The sequence below is a fragment of the Syngnathus acus genome, chromosome 14 (assembly GCF_901709675.1).
Source record: "Syngnathus acus chromosome 14, fSynAcu1.2, whole genome shotgun sequence".
Taxonomy (NCBI): domain Eukaryota; kingdom Metazoa; phylum Chordata; class Actinopteri; order Syngnathiformes; family Syngnathidae; genus Syngnathus; species Syngnathus acus.
In genome coordinates, this window is record NC_051099.1 from 7,105,623 (window position 1) to 7,123,587 (window position 17,965).

General features: G+C 41.5%; 3 protein-coding genes across 3 annotated transcripts; 2 read left to right on the forward strand and 1 right to left on the reverse strand.

Annotated features, from left to right (window-relative positions):
• Nucleotides 1-571: 571 nt before the first annotated feature.
• Nucleotides 572-9,725, reverse strand: map7d2a (MAP7 domain containing 2a). Its single transcript, XM_037270092.1, has 19 exons — nt 9,435-9,725; nt 8,968-9,003; nt 8,055-8,147; nt 7,876-7,971; nt 7,722-7,799; nt 7,202-7,365; nt 7,047-7,128; nt 6,332-6,421; nt 5,068-5,174; nt 4,877-4,992; nt 4,647-4,767; nt 4,531-4,591; nt 4,345-4,468; nt 4,133-4,271; nt 3,593-3,694; nt 3,470-3,520; nt 3,241-3,271; nt 1,887-2,403; nt 572-1,797 (listed from the first exon to the last, which is right to left on the reverse strand). The coding sequence occupies exons 1-19, from the start codon at nt 9,472-9,474 to the stop codon at nt 1,536-1,538; spliced, it is 2,310 nt and encodes a 769-aa protein (XP_037125987.1). The 5' UTR covers nt 9,475-9,725; the 3' UTR covers nt 572-1,535.
• Nucleotides 9,726-10,322: 597 nt separating this feature from the next.
• Nucleotides 10,323-13,838, forward strand: pdha1a (pyruvate dehydrogenase E1 subunit alpha 1a). Its single transcript, XM_037270649.1, has 11 exons — nt 10,323-10,465; nt 11,191-11,259; nt 11,339-11,512; nt 11,609-11,735; nt 11,811-11,902; nt 11,971-12,063; nt 12,185-12,340; nt 12,556-12,627; nt 12,717-12,784; nt 12,907-13,015; nt 13,109-13,838. The coding sequence occupies exons 1-11, from the start codon at nt 10,418-10,420 to the stop codon at nt 13,271-13,273; spliced, it is 1,173 nt and encodes a 390-aa protein (XP_037126544.1). The 5' UTR covers nt 10,323-10,417; the 3' UTR covers nt 13,274-13,838.
• Nucleotides 13,839-14,198: 360 nt separating this feature from the next.
• Nucleotides 14,199-16,381, forward strand: prdx4 (peroxiredoxin 4). Its single transcript, XM_037270650.1, has 7 exons — nt 14,199-14,520; nt 15,064-15,181; nt 15,279-15,395; nt 15,580-15,702; nt 15,788-15,918; nt 16,067-16,101; nt 16,287-16,381. Exons 1-7 carry the CDS (start codon nt 14,319-14,321, stop codon nt 16,335-16,337), a joined length of 777 nt encoding a protein of 258 aa, XP_037126545.1. The 5' UTR covers nt 14,199-14,318; the 3' UTR covers nt 16,338-16,381.
• The last annotated feature ends 1,584 nt before the right edge of the window (nt 16,382-17,965 follow it).

Genomic DNA, 17,965 nt, shown 5'->3' on the forward strand with positions numbered 1-17,965 from the left:
TTGTTTTCTTCGAAGTGTTGTGGAACAGGATGTCCCAGACAGGGAGGACACCTGACAAGAACACCTCAAGGATGTATCATCGGCCCAGACAGGGAGGACACCCGACAAGAACACCTCGAGGTCGGTGAGGAACGAGAATAACACCCCGTCCTGGTGGTCGGACCCAACCGCCAGACAGCTGAGGCCGGACACCTGCACTCAGCAATAACACCCAGACGGGGAGGAGATGGCCATCGATCAATCATCACACAATGTTTTGCATGTTTGAATATTCATATTGTGTTTCTTTATAACTGGGCAACCCGGAATAATGTGTTGTCTCTTGATGGTCACAAGAACACACGTGTTTTAGTGTGAGGGACCCGGGACCCAGGCGCCTGTATTAGCTTGCTTTGTCAGGAATAATTAATTGGTAAATTCGGTCTGATTGATCTACTGGTCTTCTCTTTGACAGAACGAACTCGCAAAATTGTTAGGTGCGCCAGTGTGTGGATTAGGACATAACGACTCATGTGTTAAGTGTTGATCGCAATTTGGAGTCAGATCAATAACTAAAATCCGTAGCCTAACAATCACTTAGAATTTTATTGTTTCTAATCATCTTTACCATGATAACATGCACAACTCAACAGTGACAATTTTAAATTCACTTATTTTGAAATATAAGATGATATAATTCTATTTCAGCTAAATTGTGTGTGCAATTCAAATATTTTTCTTTCAATTCAAATAATTCCAATTGCTCTGTTTGTCAAATCAAATTACTTGATGAGCTACAGTATATGACCATTTTAAAAGCCCTTGCTGGGGATAGTGGAAAGTTGATGGAAACATACATATGCAAGAGAGTTGCTGTTACGCTGTGTTACTTGGACATGATGTTATAGGTCACACACATAATGATCACAGCATAGATGGAAATACAAGTCAAACAGTAGCAGCACAGAATTGCGGTATCAAAGCTCTTCTATTTCTATTTGTACATAAACCTCTAAGTGGTTGTGCAAGCAAACATGTGATATTGTCTTGATACTATGGCATTCGAGACAGTTCATAAAAGTCCATAAACGTTGACATACTTGACTCATTGGGATGAAAATTGACTAATTTAACATTAACACATGGGTGGAAATTGCACTTGGAATTAATTGTTAATTATTTTTACTTGAAAAAAAAACTGAAGCAAAATGACTTGCCCTACTACTACTTTGTTACTGGAAGCAGTTGATTTAGTTTGTACAACATGACAAATGGAAGTGACATTATTTTGACAAACATTCACAAAAACAAACAGCGTTGTGTTCAATATTGACGCTAGCTTGTAAATGAGGGATTTGACTGGTTGCCAATTAATAACATTTCCACTTTTAGTCCCTCACTATCATCTATATCTGCTGTGTGTTTTGATTAGTAGATTACAATAATGCAAGATGTAATTTTAGTCACTGTCAGTTTCTATGGCTCTTTTCCATAAATAGAAGTTTATTTTCTAAATGACAGGTCTAGTGTGCGTAAGGGAGGAAACGATGTTTGCGCTAATTGATATTAAGTTGAGTTGAGGAGGGAAGCGACATCCCAACGATCTTAGAGTCCGACGTGGGGGTGACGACCCCCTGGATGAGATTTTTGTTGTAGTCGCCGCCCACATTGTCTTCAGAGGTTTTTTTGGGGCATGTGACGCTGCCGGTCAGGTCCATCAGGTCCTGAAGGGCCCGGGTGTTACTTAAGCCACATTGCTGGGTTTCATTCACTGGCGAGAATTCTGGGATGGAAATCAATTCCTCCTTTGAAGATGGGCTGGAAAATAATCAAAAAAATGATCAGGTTTGAATCTCAGAGCGTCGGGTTGATTCAATGATCTCATTTAGAAGGCCGGTGTGGCTCACCTGACGTCCATTGACTGCACCTCGTCACGAGACTGTTTCACCTCCAGTGGCTTCAGATGAATGGCAGGTGGTGGTTGAGGTCCTCGTCCTTCATGTCCCGATGCCGAGGATGCCGCTTTCTGTTTGCTTACCTCAGCTTTTACTTGACCTCTCATGGGAACACTTTCTCTCCACTTGACTGCTCCATTCATCTCATTTTGTTTAACTGCCTCATTGGTTGGTTCTTTTGCAAATGGGTCTTTAAAATTAATTCCCGGCTGCTTGTTTGCATTCCCTTGCACTTGTTGGAGAACGTCCACACCTTCCTTGTTTAATTCATCTGCAACGATCATTTTTCTGCTGTCCATTCTCTTGTCGGGAACACTGTGAGCTGGCAGAACTTGAGCGTTGTTTTCAACATGCTTCTGATGGTCCATCTTTCCTGCTGCTGCTTTTTCCCCCTCCCTGTTGCTTGCGACCTGCTCTTTAGACCCTATAAAGTCTTCCTGAGCTTTACTTTGAATTGGCTCTACCTCCCCTGTGGAGAATAACAAACATCACAGTGGGCTTCACTTCATTTGAACCGTCCAGATACAGGTCACGTGGATATGGTTGAGTACGCTACATTGATTCGCTTAATGTTTCCGGAGGTTGTATAAATGGCAGCACATCAGACCAAATTCGAGAACACGAGACCCTTGTCTAGCCTACATTTGTTTCATAGATGAACTGACGCTGGGAGGTGTGATTTTAAAAAGTTGGACTTACTATAGAAACTGAAAACGGATTGAATACTCAGCAGTATAACTGATGTGTCTTTAAAGAGCTGTGTCAGAACTTGGCCGATAATGTCAAGGGCGTATTCATTTTAAGCCAGCTCCCATGGTGCTCCACTCCATTAAATGACATTTCAGGATATATAGGTCAATTGCCCCTCCCTGCAAATTAATTTAAACGTGTGGGAGCTAACATTAGCAAAATGACACAGGTCATGACGTACACGAGATTCAGCCAGTCAATCTTAGCCAAAGCACTTGACAGGGACAGAGAAAGATTGCAAATGCAGAATGGCATTCATTGGAGTCCAAACTATTTTTGGGGTCAAGATTCAACATGCATCATTCACTTATAAATGAAAATGTAAAAACATTGCAGTTGTTTTAATACCTTTTTTTTAAAAGACCATGCATCACCCCATCAGTTGCATGTTCCTGCTAATTAACAAGCAAAAAACAAAAACCTCATTTGGAAAAAGTAAATTGCGTTTTAAAACAGCTCGAATCTGCCATGCACGCATCTGCAAGGCGTACAAAACAGGAGACATAAGCAGAAGAAGCAGGAAAAGTATTGGCATGGTAACTAAATCAATACTAACCTGGTGGTGATCTGCTCTCAACCTGTTCGTCCTTAAGATTTAATGCAGAAAAATGACCATGAAATCAACATTTGCGACAAATAGGACGCAAAACCAAAGTACCATCATAGAATTTAATAAATACACAATCAAGAGAAAACAAAAATAAATTAAAATAGAAAAAATTGTGACATCAGCAGGTGTTTGAAGGCAGCAGGGGGACTGTATGAGAGGAAGTCTCGTTCAGTACCTTCACGTCAGCTTCTCCTTTCCTCGTTCTCCTCATGATCTGCTCGATTCTCTGCAAAAAGGTGTCAACGTGTAAATTCAAGTTAAGTGCGGTGAACAAAAACATTTGTCTGTTTGATAGAACCTTCTTTCTTAGCTGCCTCTCCTCCTCGTCCTGTTGCGACTGTTGTTCTCGGTCTTGACGCTGACGCTGCACTTCTTCTGCTTGAACTTTAGCCTTTTCTCTCTGACGGTATTGAGCAAAACATTGAAGACAGAGCAAACTAGTCACAATGGGCCTACAAACAGATTTTTCTTGAAATACTGTATTTCATTTTTGGCTGCACTAGTATTAAACATGGCATTCTGATTAATGTTGCGTTTGTGAAATAAGAGGAAAATCCACTTGTTTTTGTCCAATACAGGCGGCGGCCATTTTGACACTTGCTGTGGACTGAAATGACTGAGCCCTGACCAACTGTGATGTCATTTTGCTGTTTAATTCATGCATTAATAAGACTTTTGTCTTTAGACTACACCATAATATGGCAAAAAAATAAATATTTTCACCTTAAATAGCAACAATGCATAGATGTGAGCTATAATGCACATACACTTACATACGTATATATAAATGTATTTTGAAAACAGGAGCCATCCAACATGATGGAAAGCAATTTCTTACCTCTGTGCTGATTGGCTCTTTCTCCTGTTTCTCTTGTTGTGTTGCCTTATAAGAAACTGTGACATTTTCCCCCGACTCCTTGGCCATGTGCTGCCATTGTTCTTGTGCATCTTGTTTGATCTGCTGCTTTTCATAGAGCCTGACAGCAGGGCACATCATTTGCGCTTATAAATTCAATCCATTTTGCTTTTCATGAAACAATTGTCCCCCACCTTTCGTCACACGCTTGTTCTCCTTTTTTGTCGTCCAGTTCTTTTTGTGCCCGAGCCTGACGTCGACGCTCCGCTAGCAGCTTGCTAGCCTCCTCCGCATTGGTTATCCCGTTTGTTGGCTTCCCTGCAGCCGTGCATGGTTATTACATATATATATGTTTGTTAACAATATTATCAGACACCTACCTCTTTTCTTTTCTCTATTTTGAACAACATGCTCAGATTTCATCTCAAAAAAGGTCCCTCTTTTTTCTCAGGTGCCATCACCTTTGACGACTTCAGATGATTTGACTTGGGGGTTACTTTTCCCCGCCCCTTCCACCCTTTTGTGCTTTATTATTATTCAAATGTCGAGGTTTGTTGGGAGAGTGGTGGTACTCCGGAACATTGCTGGGAGACTGCATGTGTGTCTTAGAAGCAAGCCTGTGGTCATACGTTGGAAAAAATTATTTATATAAAATTTAATTTTGCAAAATAAAAACACATTTGGCTTTTTATGGCTCACATTTGAACACGAGGTAAAGGATCTCACCTGGAAGTAGTCGGAGATGTCATCTGTCTGGCGATATTAACAGGCGACTCGGATCTTCTCTTTGAATATGGACCACCTGGGGATCCAGTTCTCCTCTCCTTTCGCAGACGCTCTTTCTGAGAGCAACAGAGAGCGAGCGTTTCACTTTGTTGTTCTAACAGAGGTTACGAGTGGAGGTCAGCAGGTCTAACCTTGGGGGTGTTGGGAGTGGACTGAGAACCTTCCAGTAGTCCACTTCTGTGGGAATCAGCAGGGCTCCGTGAGCTGTACAAAGGTGATCTGCGAGGGCTGCAGGGCGCTGCGTGACAACAAATAGGATGCTTATGAAATCAAACGACAGCAGATGGCTATCAGCGTAGCAGCAACGGGAGGGTGTCGACTTGTCCGCAAAAGTGCGTGAAGCTTACGGAGTCTTGTTTACAGCCACTTGCAGAAGCTAAGCCATCACTGTGCTAATTAATTAGCATCCATGTTAAATTTCACTGATTTTACAAGTCTGGCAGGTCCATCCTGTTGTTAAACAGCGGGAGTGGAAAGTGCCAATGAAGCACATGAATGCAACATTGTACAGTCACTGACACGCCATAACATTCATCACACACAAGGCTACAAACTGTTTTCTTGCTATCCACATGTCCTCCGGTTCCATCTGTCACCATCTGTGGAGTGTAATCTCTAAAAAGTGAAGTCATGTCTATTTTGATAAGTACATTTATGTAGTAGACCACATGAAATTAATCTGCAAAAAAATCTGCTCATCAAAGGTCATTTAGACGGTTTTAGGAAAATGTAGCACACTAGAAATGGCGGTCACAACCATTTTCATGTGGTCTGCTGTGCTGTTTGTAAAGATGCTAATATTTCAGTAGTCACTATTCAAAAGAGGGATTATTTAGTGAAATCCAGCATTCTAAATTTTAACCAATATTAGAAGAGCAAATAAGAAATATTTTGATGCAATGATTTTTGACTGGCAACCGGTTCAGGGTTGTCCCCCGCCTACTGCCCGATGACGGCTGGGATAGGCTCCAGCACTCCCGCGACCCCCGTGGGGGACTAAGCGGTTCAGAAATGGATGGATGGATGGATTTTTGACCTACTTTCTCATCTAATCTCAGAAACATACAGCACAGGAAAAAAACATTTGTCTCAACATTACAGTTCTAAACAAACCCAATACAAGAAACGTATTAAACAAAACACATTTGCATTACAGCTCTGAGTGTATGGATCTGAAAGTATTTGTTTTAAATCCGGAATGATTAGTCTTTCAACATTAAAAATTAGTTTGCTTCCAAACTAAAAAAAACACACACAACATGCAGGCATAACAGTGGTTTGTCTTTGTTCGTGGTGCATTCATGTCCCACCAAAAGGCAAACAAATGCAGGTATAAAATTATAGGGGATATACAAATGGGAGTGGAGGTGGCTGCTGGGGAGAGGTAAACATTACCAGATTCGCTGACAGCAGGAAGAGGGGAGGCAAGGCCATGGGAAAGGGCGGAGGCAGCAGAGAAAGAGAGCGGTGCATTCTCACTGTCACCTAAAGTCAACGGGTGGAGCAGAGCAGAGCATTACGACCATTTTCTTTGAGGCTCATCAGGCCTTAGAGACCAAGATGTAAGTTTAGATACCTGTAAGGACATTTTTAGTACATAACACACTTTAATTTGTAGCCATCTTGGGTTGTGTGCACTCAAACTCAGTGGCACAGTTTTGTATGAACAAAATGTTGGCGCCTCACAGAAAAGCCTGTGCAGATATGTCACACCATGCTGTCTTCTACTCATGCATTTTTCTGTTGACAAGCCAAGCTGTCAGCACTCATTGGGCCAAGAGGAAAGCGCTCACTAAAAAGCATTAGATCCAATACAAGAGTTGTATGAAAAATTATGCCTTTACAAATAATGAGCTTTTTTTTTTTTTTTTTTTCCCAAAACAACTTTTGGATGTGCTTTGATCCCCTGACTCTCTCTGGAGCTGGCAGTCTATAAATCAATTGATTTCTATATTTACATATTTGTGCTCTTGTATTGGCTCGGATTAGATTGTGTGTGTGGCATGCAGAAAATAAATGCATATAAGCTCTAGTCGGCGGCTGTTTCAAATGACAATATGTTCTCCTGTTTAAGCTTAATGTTACTCCCACAACCTGGACGTTCTCTCACCTGCTCTGCTCCAACGTTTGTGTCTGTTCTCCAGGGTCAGGCTGCGCTCCAGAGAGCGTTTCATTACGGCCTCCAACCGCTCCTAAACGCATCATGGGTCAATTTGCTATGTCAATTTACATGTATTCATGTAGGGTGATCTGGATTCAGCTGACCCTCTCCTCCTCTAGTTGCAGTCTTCGCTTCTCCTCCACCGCAGCTCTGCGCAGCTCCTCCTTGTTCCTCTGCTCCTCCATCCGCTTCCAGCGCTCCTCAACCGTGCGCTCGTACTGCAGCTGAGCTCGACGCTCCTTCTCCCTAATCAGCTGCTCCCGTGCCGCTGAAAGAGATGAAACGCAAACGTTATAGTTCTTAATTAACGTCTTAGTCATATCAGGTCATCATTCGCACACGATTACTGAGCGAATCGACTGTCGTCATGAGGCTCGAACTGCAGCGCTATCTGTAAGGAGACCCATTTTTGCAGGCTACTCTATATGCGCAGGTCAACATTCTCTGCTCTGACACAGCTCATCAAGTCAGCGAGCTCAGAGTGAATGTTCTACTGGCAAAGCAATTAGGCAGTGGGGTGGAAAACATCAGAATAGGAAACCTAAAGCCATTTCAGAGAGACAGAAAAATACAGAAAAGGTCCAACGGTGTGACTTTTGTGCTTGAAAACAAGAGCTCCCTTACCAAGGCTTCTGTCCCTCTCCTCCCGTCTCTCTTTGGCTAAACGCATCCTGTCGTCTGTCTTCAAAAAACCCTCCACAACTGAAGGGTAGATGTTGAAGGAAATCAATACAGGCTAACTAAAGACGAAAGAATGTGACACTAGAGTGAAACTCACTTGGTTTGTTGGCAGGGTTGGTGCTGATGATTGCAACCAAATGTGAAGGTGATGCATGGCCATTCAAAAGAGGCTTCTTGTCTGTGTTAGTTGCAGCTTTGTGTGATCACCAACGTGGAAGGAGAGATGGGACATTTGGTTTTGTCTCAACATTTCCAGTCTTGATTTGGATAACTCACTTGTTTTTTTAGTTCTGCCCGGGGAGCTGTGAATGTTTGTTCCATTTCTCTTGTCGGGAAGTAGCGGGACAGTTGGAGATGCCATCTTTTCGACTGTAGTGCAGAAACCAAATAATATGTTGAGGCAAAGTCACACAAGACATGAATGCACATTTTTGCTTTTACTGCACAATTTAATTTAACACAGTTGTTGCGGTTGTAGTTTGTCATGGTGTCAAACTACGCTGCATCATATTGAGGTTGTAATAATGCAACCAAAAGATAATTTGTTATGGTTTAGTACAATTTCACACCACTGTGACCCATAATAATAAAATTGGCTTGAAAATAAACTATTTTACCTTTAAGTCTGGCATGGCTATTAACCTGCTCACTATTACAATGCATCCATAAAGGTCTTCCCACAAATGACTCAATACAGCTCTGTGCTACACTGAGTGAGCAGTTTTTACTTTTTTTTTTCCCACTAAGCTATAATAAACTGTCCAATCAATAATTTGGAGAGAACAAAAGAAAACTCTGTGCTGATTGTCTGTTTTGTGACAAAAATGTGTCTTCTGTGAACCAATTTTTGAATTTCAAACAAGGCTACAATGTTAGCAGATATAATAGCTGAATTTTTGTATCTTTTCCCTTCTTTATTTTATCAGAATATTTTTTTTTTTAGAATATTTAGTATTTTGAATAAACAAAAATACAAAGAAATATGTTCTTTATTTTGCCATAATATTGTTTAAGTATCTGCATACTTTACAAGTATCATACCTAAATCCCAATTTTGCTATCGAGACAACACGACTAAGAGCTTCGATTTCAGCCAATTTGTCTGCAATGTGCCGTGAACCTCACTCAGTGTGACATGGAGCACAGGGGTAGTCATTGACATCATTACAGGAAATATGATTATACTGACCTGATGATGTTTCTCTTCTTTCAGGATGTGGAGGGCCTAAAAATGACTTTTACCATCATCATCATCATCTTCATCACTAGCGTGGGGAGGATGCTTGTAAAATAATAGTCTAATCTCTAGGGGGCCATGTCAATGCACTCAAGACCATTTAAAGCTCTTCGACGACAGTGACGTCATTATAATAACAACGTAAAATAGACGTCGCGCCTTTAAATATCCAACAAGCCTACCCTATCCACATGCACAATTAAATAACAGGAACAACGATGACGTCAGTTTAAATGAATGTAAATGTTGATATCTTTCCAAGAATATGAAGCATGGCTAGGCTGCATCATCATGCACACATTTGGCTATTGTTTGCATCGAGCACAGCGCGCAGTTAAAACATGAGGTTATTAACGAGCCTACTATGAAGCCTAATGAAAACATCATATTAAAGAATAAATAATGATGTAAATATTTACCCGCTGGCACTGTGTCGGACGGTGCTAGTATGCTGGCCATGGTCGCATATACAAAATAAGAGCCGCAGTGACGCCGCTATGCAGCTCAGGTGTCCGCTTTCAGCAGCAAACCTCCAGAGAATAAAACAACCTCAGCATGAAGCTAAACAGTGCTGATGAAGGTCATGGCGGGGGCTCGGAATGAGGAGTCTGGCGCGGATGATGCTGAGGTAACATTTGCTATCCAGTGAACACAGCGGAACCATGCACTGACTGCATGACGCACTACACAGCCAATGGGGGGAGTGTCTCTTGGAAAGCGTTAACAGAACGATTTTTGTATTTACATTCGACATACATCTAAAAATGAAAGAAAAACATTAAAAATAAAATAGATGGCTATATAAATTAAATATAGTAGCTCTGTTATGTTTTGCAAACCTGTATTAAAGTACAGTACTGGTAAACCACTGTCTTGTGTTGAAATTTCCCTTGAGGAATGGTAATGAGTATAATACCATCCATCTATTCATCACTTTATCCTCACAAGACATAAAAATATATCCTGTCCGTATGCAGATACATCTCAGTAATATAGAGTATTGTAGAGACGGGGATTTATCCCAATAATTAAATTTAGAAAGTGAAACTGTGCATGAATGTGACAATATTTACTACATACAGTTATGTCTTGGGACACTATTACATTTGGTGTTTTAGACGGCAATGTTACTAAAAACCAGAATGCCACTTTAAGTTAGTGTAGACCTCCATCAAGGGTGAAATACAGCGTTAAGACATCTGCAAACAGTTCATAAAAAAACTTTGCATTTGGGTTTGTTTATCCTCTTGTCTTGTCTTGTCTCATACGCACCGCTAGAACGGCGGTGGCAGCAACGCTTCCATGGCAACAGTTTACGCGTAGAAGAAGAAATTAAGCGGAAGTACACCGGCTACACGAAGGACGTAGCATTGTGGGGTGGTAGCAAGCTAACCCAGGAAAGATGCTGTCTGTTTTCTCCAATGTGGTTAGGACTTGTGCTCAAAGAAATGTAAGTGCACTGTTTTTGTATCGCGGAGGCTTACATGCAATAACATTTTGCAACCACCTCCATCCTACATCCTGGATATGCATACCCAAAATGAAACTGTCAGCGATCTGTTGACCTTGTTAGGCCGAATAGTAGCTCACAGCTGGCTAAATTCTTTTCGTTGACCAATGCTTTCCACATGACAGGCTTCCTGTGTAAACCTGCATACATTGGTCATTTTGATTATGATTACGTGATTTACACTTACACACTGCTACGATAGTTTAAGATCAAATGTGCATCTAAGTGAATAATGACTCCACGATACTCTGTTCTGATTCATATTCGCTGCCATGGACAAATGTAATCTCACATTGGCACTTAATGGTAGTGACGACTGATGCATTCAAGGTGGGTCAAAAGTAAACAGACCCTTTTTAAATATAACTTGAGAGAGGGAGTGGTTCATTGCCAACACAAACAAATCCACCCCCTCTGGAAACCCTGATTTGAAATCTTAAAACCCTAATCCTGGCTCCGTATTGTAACCATGAAAACTTAAATCGAACCCCAAAACTTGCCTTAAACCCTGCTTTGATGCATTATAGCTGAATCCATGTTTGATTTTAACATAAAAGAGGGCAACCTCGGAAAATCTCATTTAAAATGATGCAGATTGGAATTAGTGTATGTTTGCTTTGAACAGATTTACTTAAAAACGCGTGTTGAACATTGTCTGTTCTCAGGGTGCTGCAGTGGTTGTGTCAGCAAGGACGTACGCCGACTTCACAACTCAGGCTACCTTTGAAATAAAGGTTGGCTTTCAAACAACAGAACTGGTCAAAGCCAACAACATTTTGAGATTATAATTGACCCGTTGTTGTTTCTCCGTAGAAATGCGACCTCCATAAACTGGACGAAGGCCCGGCCACTCAGGTAGTGATGACTCGCGATGAGGGTCTGCAGTACTACCGCACCATGCAGACAATGAGACGGATGGAGCTGAAGGCTGATCAGTTGTACAAGCAGAAGATCATCAGAGGCTTCTGTCACTTGTATGATGGCCAGGTAATCGGGAACCTAAACTTTTCCGTCTTGAGTTTTTTTTATTTTTTTTTATTTACCACCTCCAGTTTGACTTCAGCTTTGTATTTTGTTTTACAGGAAGCCTGTGCCGTCGGTATTGAGGGAGCGATTAATTTATCGGACCACCTGATCACAGCTTACCGCGCTCACGGCTACACTTTAACAAGGGGAGGCACTGTGAAGGAAATCATGGCAGAGCTCACTGGTGAGTCCCACGTCACAAAATATTTTCAACATTGAAATGTTGATGATTCTGTATTTGGGTTATTTTTCTGCGCAGGGCGAAGAAGCGGCATCGCAAAGGGCAAGGGAGGTTCCATGCATATGTACTGTAAACATTTCTATGGTGGAAATGGGATTGTTGGAGCACAGGTATGTGTGCCAAATGGGTACTCCGTGGTCAAAAAATATATTTATTAAGGTTTGAACTGACTTGTCAGGTTCCATTGGGAGCTGGCATAGCTCTGGCCTGCAACTATCTTGGCAATCAACAGTTATGTGTCTGTCTCTATGGTGACGGCGCTGCCAATCAGGTGAGTCGTATTTTCTTTATCATTATTATTATTATTGTTATTATTATTATTACTATCATTATTATTATACACACACTACAGGACATGGATTTTTTCCTCAAGGAAATTGTGTGCTCCACAGGGTCAAATCTTTGAGACGTACAACATGGCCGCACTTTGGAAGCTGCCAGTCATCTTTATTTGTGAGAATAACAGGTATGGCATGGGCACGTCCGTAGAGCGAGCTGCAGCCAGCACCGACTACTACAAGAGAGGAGACTACATCCCGGGTCTCAGGGTACAACTCTTCCACCACAAGTCTATTCACATTATAGATCTCAGAAAGTGATTGAACAACTGCAAACGTCCTTAGACTGTCAGTTGGAGATTGCCCTATTCCTTTTTTGCCCAGCAGGTAGCAGTGTTCCTTTAACAGCGTTGTGGTCATGGACACGTTTTTTTCCCCAGCAACCTTAAATGCATTCATTAAATCAGCATTGTTTTTAATTACAGGTCGATGGGATGGATATCCTCTGCGTTCGAGAGGCAACTCGATTTGCTGCCGATATGTGCCGAGCTGGGAAAGTAGGTTAAATGTATTTAATATGATACAGATGTTTCTTTTTTTGTTGTTGTTCTCACAACTTAGTCACCCTTTTTTTTTTTTTTCCCAGGGTCCTGTTCTTATGGAACTTCAAACATACCGCTATCATGGTCACAGTATGAGTGATCCTGGTGTCAGGTAATAAAGAGTCTTGGTATCACGGGTCATCAGAGGGCTGAACTGATTAAAAAAAAAAACTTTGTAAACGACTGTTGTAGTGTATCTTCACAACAACCCTGCACCAATCTTTGCCCTCATAGCTACCGCACACGCGAGGAGATCCAGGAAGTGCGCAGTAAGAGTGACCCCATCTCCTTGCTGAAGGACCGAATGCTCAGCAACAACATGGCCAGCGTGGAAGAGCTCAAGGTAGCAACTACCACCACTCAGCAAAAAAAGATTTTCACGTCAACTTTTGAGCTTTAACGATTGAGTAAACTCACACGTTGTGTGTGTGTGTAGGAAATTGACGTCGAGGTGAGGAAAGAAATCGAAGACGCCGCCCAGTTTGCCACAACGGATCCCGAGCCGCCACTGGAAGAACTGTGCAACCACATCTTTCACAACGATGCGCCGCTGGAGGTGCGCGGCACCAACCCATGGACCAAGCTGAAATCTGTCAGTTAAAGAATTTCTTTTTCCACCCACTTCACTTCAATGTAAAACAACAACCCCCCCCCCCCCCCCCCCCCCCCCCGGTGCCCCGCAGCAAATATGTTAGCAGTGAAAGTCACACCTTAGATCCACAGCCTGAAGTCTCAGCAACTTGCTCAATGTCAACAGTGTGTATTTTACAGATGGGGGTCTTACTTAAAATAAATGTACTACATTCATCACTATTTATTTGGCAATCTTGTTTAGAACTATCAGTAGACAGTCAAAAACAAGCAATAAATCTCCTTTCAAGAGGATTATTTGGGTCATGTGGCATGATGACTTCTACATAAATCATCAGCATCCATTGCCTGTTTTTTCAAAAATTATTTTCTCTAAGTGTCACACTCCATACCAGGCAAAGTATATGTCGAGCTTTTGTTTGACTTTTCTCTATAAAGTGGGAGTTAGCCTATTTTGCCAACCAAAAACATTGGGTATGTCTAAACCTGTTTGGATGCAACTTGCTCTGCCAATTAAAACTGTTACATTGAGAGGAGGATGAGAGCATCATGTAATAAACTGATCTGGGAAAAAAACAAAATCTGAAATCCTGTGTTTTTCTTTTATTACTGCTGCTGTGTTAAATTGAGACCATAATTATGTGATGTTAAGTCAGTTAAAAGAGAACTGGTTGGATAACTGCACGTCAGTAGCAATACATTGAATACTGTATATTATATTGTATAATCTGCCTGAATACATTAAGAGGATTGGTTGAATACTAAAAAAGATACAAACTCAGGAAAACAGAATTGTGTATCATACTTTTGCAGCATTTTCGCGTCTTATTGATTATATACACATTTTATTTGGACATAATGGTCATTCAACTTGCTTTGTTGCGAGGTTTAGCATCATTCATCCCCAGAAGGGGGCAGTAACGAGGTAGCATGAACACTAAACTGCCCTAATACGTACAGACGAAGAGCCTCTGCAACTAAGGCAAAAGCCTTCACAATCACAACACGATCGCATCCGTGCGCCATTGTCTACGTGCACTCATCGGAACTACGTGATGGAGACCTTAGTTCACGTCAACATGCCAAAGGAACTGTTTTGTGTCGCTTTGCTTTTCTTCTTCACATTCTCGTCCGCGCAAGAAAACTCGCAAGAGAAGAACGCTCAGTGTCACAACTACGCGGGAGGACACGTCTATCCTGGGGAGGCTTCCCGTGTGCCCGTTTCAGATCATTCCCTGCACCTCAGCCAGGCCAAAAGTGAGTCGATTAAGATGCGTGCGAGCTGTTTGCCTTTTCTCAAATCGTGCATTTGCAACGCTTCATCGCAATGCCACCTTGCTGTTGTCAGGACAACAGAAATGCTAACATGCTGCATCCTCCTTTACTATCATTCAGGTTTTTTAAGATTAGTATGGTGGTAAATTGCACGTAGACATTAATGCCGGCTATGAAATGCTATGTGCTTTTTTAGGACACGTCATTCTTAAACGTTATGTTCCTCAAGCGTCCCCGCCCCCCGCACGACGGAGCCTGGCAAAGGAACACAAAGGGGTTGGACTAAACTCGCGCATCTGAAACGTGTCCTTTTTTAAACCCAACATACAGGTTATGTCTTCGCGGTGGGGCTGGGCAATACTGATTCCAAAACAAAAAAAGTTTTTTCAGTAAACAAATAACATAACATGCTGGTATAATTTTTTATAATTACTTTTCCCACACGTAATTAAAGTAAAGACTACCTGTCTAATCTTGACTCATTAAAGTGTCTTTAACAAAAAGGTTATTACTATGATCTTTCAGTTTCAAAGCCTGCACCACACTGGGAAGGAACAGCAGTCATCAATGGTGAATTCAAGGAGCTGAAGCTGTCAGACTACAGAGGCAAATACCTCGTCTTTTTCTTCTATCCCCTGGACTTGTGAGTGACCGCAAACAAACGTCACGTTTTAATTATTTCACGGCTATAGCTGGAAAGCGACATAGCTCTACATTTGTCTTTTTCCCCTCCCCACCAGCACATTTGTCTGCCCAACCGAGATCATTGCCTTCAGTGATCGCGTGCATGAATTTCAGGCCATCAACACAGAGGTGGTTGCCTGCTCGGTGGACTCCCAGTTCACCCACCTTGCTTGGTAAACTGACATAAAATCATTATACCCACAATAGATTACTGGAATAGAATGATAGCAGTATGGTCTTGCATTCATAAGCCATAGCTCATGCTGTGAAGTTGTTTTGTCTTGAGGGAGAATGAAATACACTGTTTGTTTGGTGCTACTGTTAAAGTATAGAGAATAATTGTGCTCCCTTTGCCAGGATCAATACTGCCAGAAAGCAGGGAGGACTTGGACCAATGAAAATCCCTCTTTTGTCTGACCTCACACACCAGATTGCCAAAGACTACGGAGTCTACCTGGAGGATCAGGGCCATACGCTGAGGTACGATCGTAAAACCAGTCTCCATGTTTCTACCAATCACGCTACTCTGCTGTCATATCTCATTTGAAAGATGATGTGTTCAAAGGGGGCTCTTTATCATTGACGACAAAGGCGTCCTGAGGCAGATCACCATGAATGACCTTCCAGTTGGACGATCCGTGGATGAGACGCTTCGGCTGGTTCAAGCGTTCCAGTACACCGACAAACACGGAGAAGGTACTTAGGATTTCACTGAACCTACGAATGGAAAGACAACACGTGGAGCTTTAGTAATGAACATGCAGACATTGAAATTTTAGCTGATCAGGAGATTCTTGCAGATTTTATCATCCAAGCCCTAACTGGAATGAAATTACTTTTTCAGTTTGTCCAGTAGGATGGAAACCAGGCAGTGACACAGTGAGTATGATGAGCATGCACGCTTGGGGCTGTGCCCAAGTTTAAACTTTCTCGGCTGATGCCCCACACCACCATTTTATAGATTTTTTTTCATATAACATACCCACCTGACATGCTTAAAATATTTCAATATCTTAAACCCAAATAATTTACTGTACCCTAATTTGACTTGCTCCTCTCTGCAGATCATTCCCGACCCTTCAGGCAAGCTGAAGTATTTTGATAAACTGAACTGATGGAATGCATTTGACATTTCAAATAAAATGTGTTTTGGTAAGACTGCTGTTTGGTAAACTCTTTGTAAAACTACAAATCTACTCGTGTTACCACTTTTAAACACTAGATGGCGCCCACTAACAGTTGAGTGACGAATGCACAGGCATGCATGACTGTACCACCCAGTTGTCAACAGTTTCACCCGAAACTTGAAGAAAACGTTGTTTGTAAATATCAGAGTACCTGGACGAAACACACATTTGCAAAAAAAAACCATGCAAACTTCACACAGGAGCAGAGCCTGAGGAAAGATTCTAACCTGGAACCTCTTGACTGTGGCGGAAATGCTCACCTTGGCCACACCATGGACATATCAACTAATGACAAAACTCTAAAGGCTGAAATTAAAATATTTACTGCAAATGACTGCAGTATAAATCATCGATATAAAAGTCCACACACATCTGTTCAAATCCTATGCTAATAAAAAAAAAATCTGGCCAATATAAGTCTGAGCAAAAAAAGAAATCACAAAAAGCCAACAAGAGCATTTGAAAAATATTGTTTAGTATTAATGACAGGCAGTGTAAATGGAGTCAAGTGTGTGCTGACTCCCATTAAACATGACTGAATGTGATGGGTTAATCCTGAACATAACCACGCCCAAGTTATGAGGTAATTCACACATATCTAATACACATGAACACAGTTGTTGTTTTTCCCAGCAATTTGTACAGTCTTGTTAATAGCGGAAGAAACGTTTTTGAATGTTTTAGTCCATCTTTAATCACAACAACCTGCCATTTGAACTCATTTGAATATCCACTCTAGTATAGTAAGGAGTGTTGTTCATTTAGCAATCAATAAAAAAAATGAAATACAACAGATTTTGGGTTGTTAACGATATTTACAATAGCCATTGTTAGAAAAATGTATATATATGTTATCATGCGTTCTCTAATCAATGCTTTACCGCAATATTACTGCAATACATGCTTGCTGCTTGGCCTTGTTGTTTCTATGTTGTACCACAGAAGAGAAAGGTTACGGCTGGGTCAGGCATGACTCAGCTGACAACTCAGCAAGAAGAAGACATCTACCGAAACAATTCCTAGAAACTTGTTTCTATGTTGTACCACAGAAGAGAAAGGTTACGGCTGGGTCAGGCATGACTCAGCTGACAACTCAGCAAGAAGAAGACATCTACCGAAACAATTCCTAGAAACAGACAATTCCGAGAAACAACACGCCTCACCGTTGCCTCACACTCTCGATGGAACGACAAGCAAACATCACGTTTCCTGTTTTTATTGAAGAGACAAAGAGTGGTTGCTGATCGCTTAAATTCTTCTTCCTATATTGCCATATAAGTGCGCCTTTTTTGCTTACGAGGCAAAGCCCACATGCTTTCCCTCTTCCCTTTAGGGGCTTTTGTCTCACACTGTGGGTAGGGCAAATCCAAATAAAAAGAGCAGGAGTGCATACAGATATTTAGTGTAGTGAGATTGTTGTAAGCTATCTGTTCTGCACTCCTCGCGAGAAAAGAATTAATATTCGGTCTCACTTGTGATTTGTCTGCTGATACTTTTCTCTTAACAGTTACATAACAAACGAAATATGAAACATAACATAAAATCTTTAACTTTTA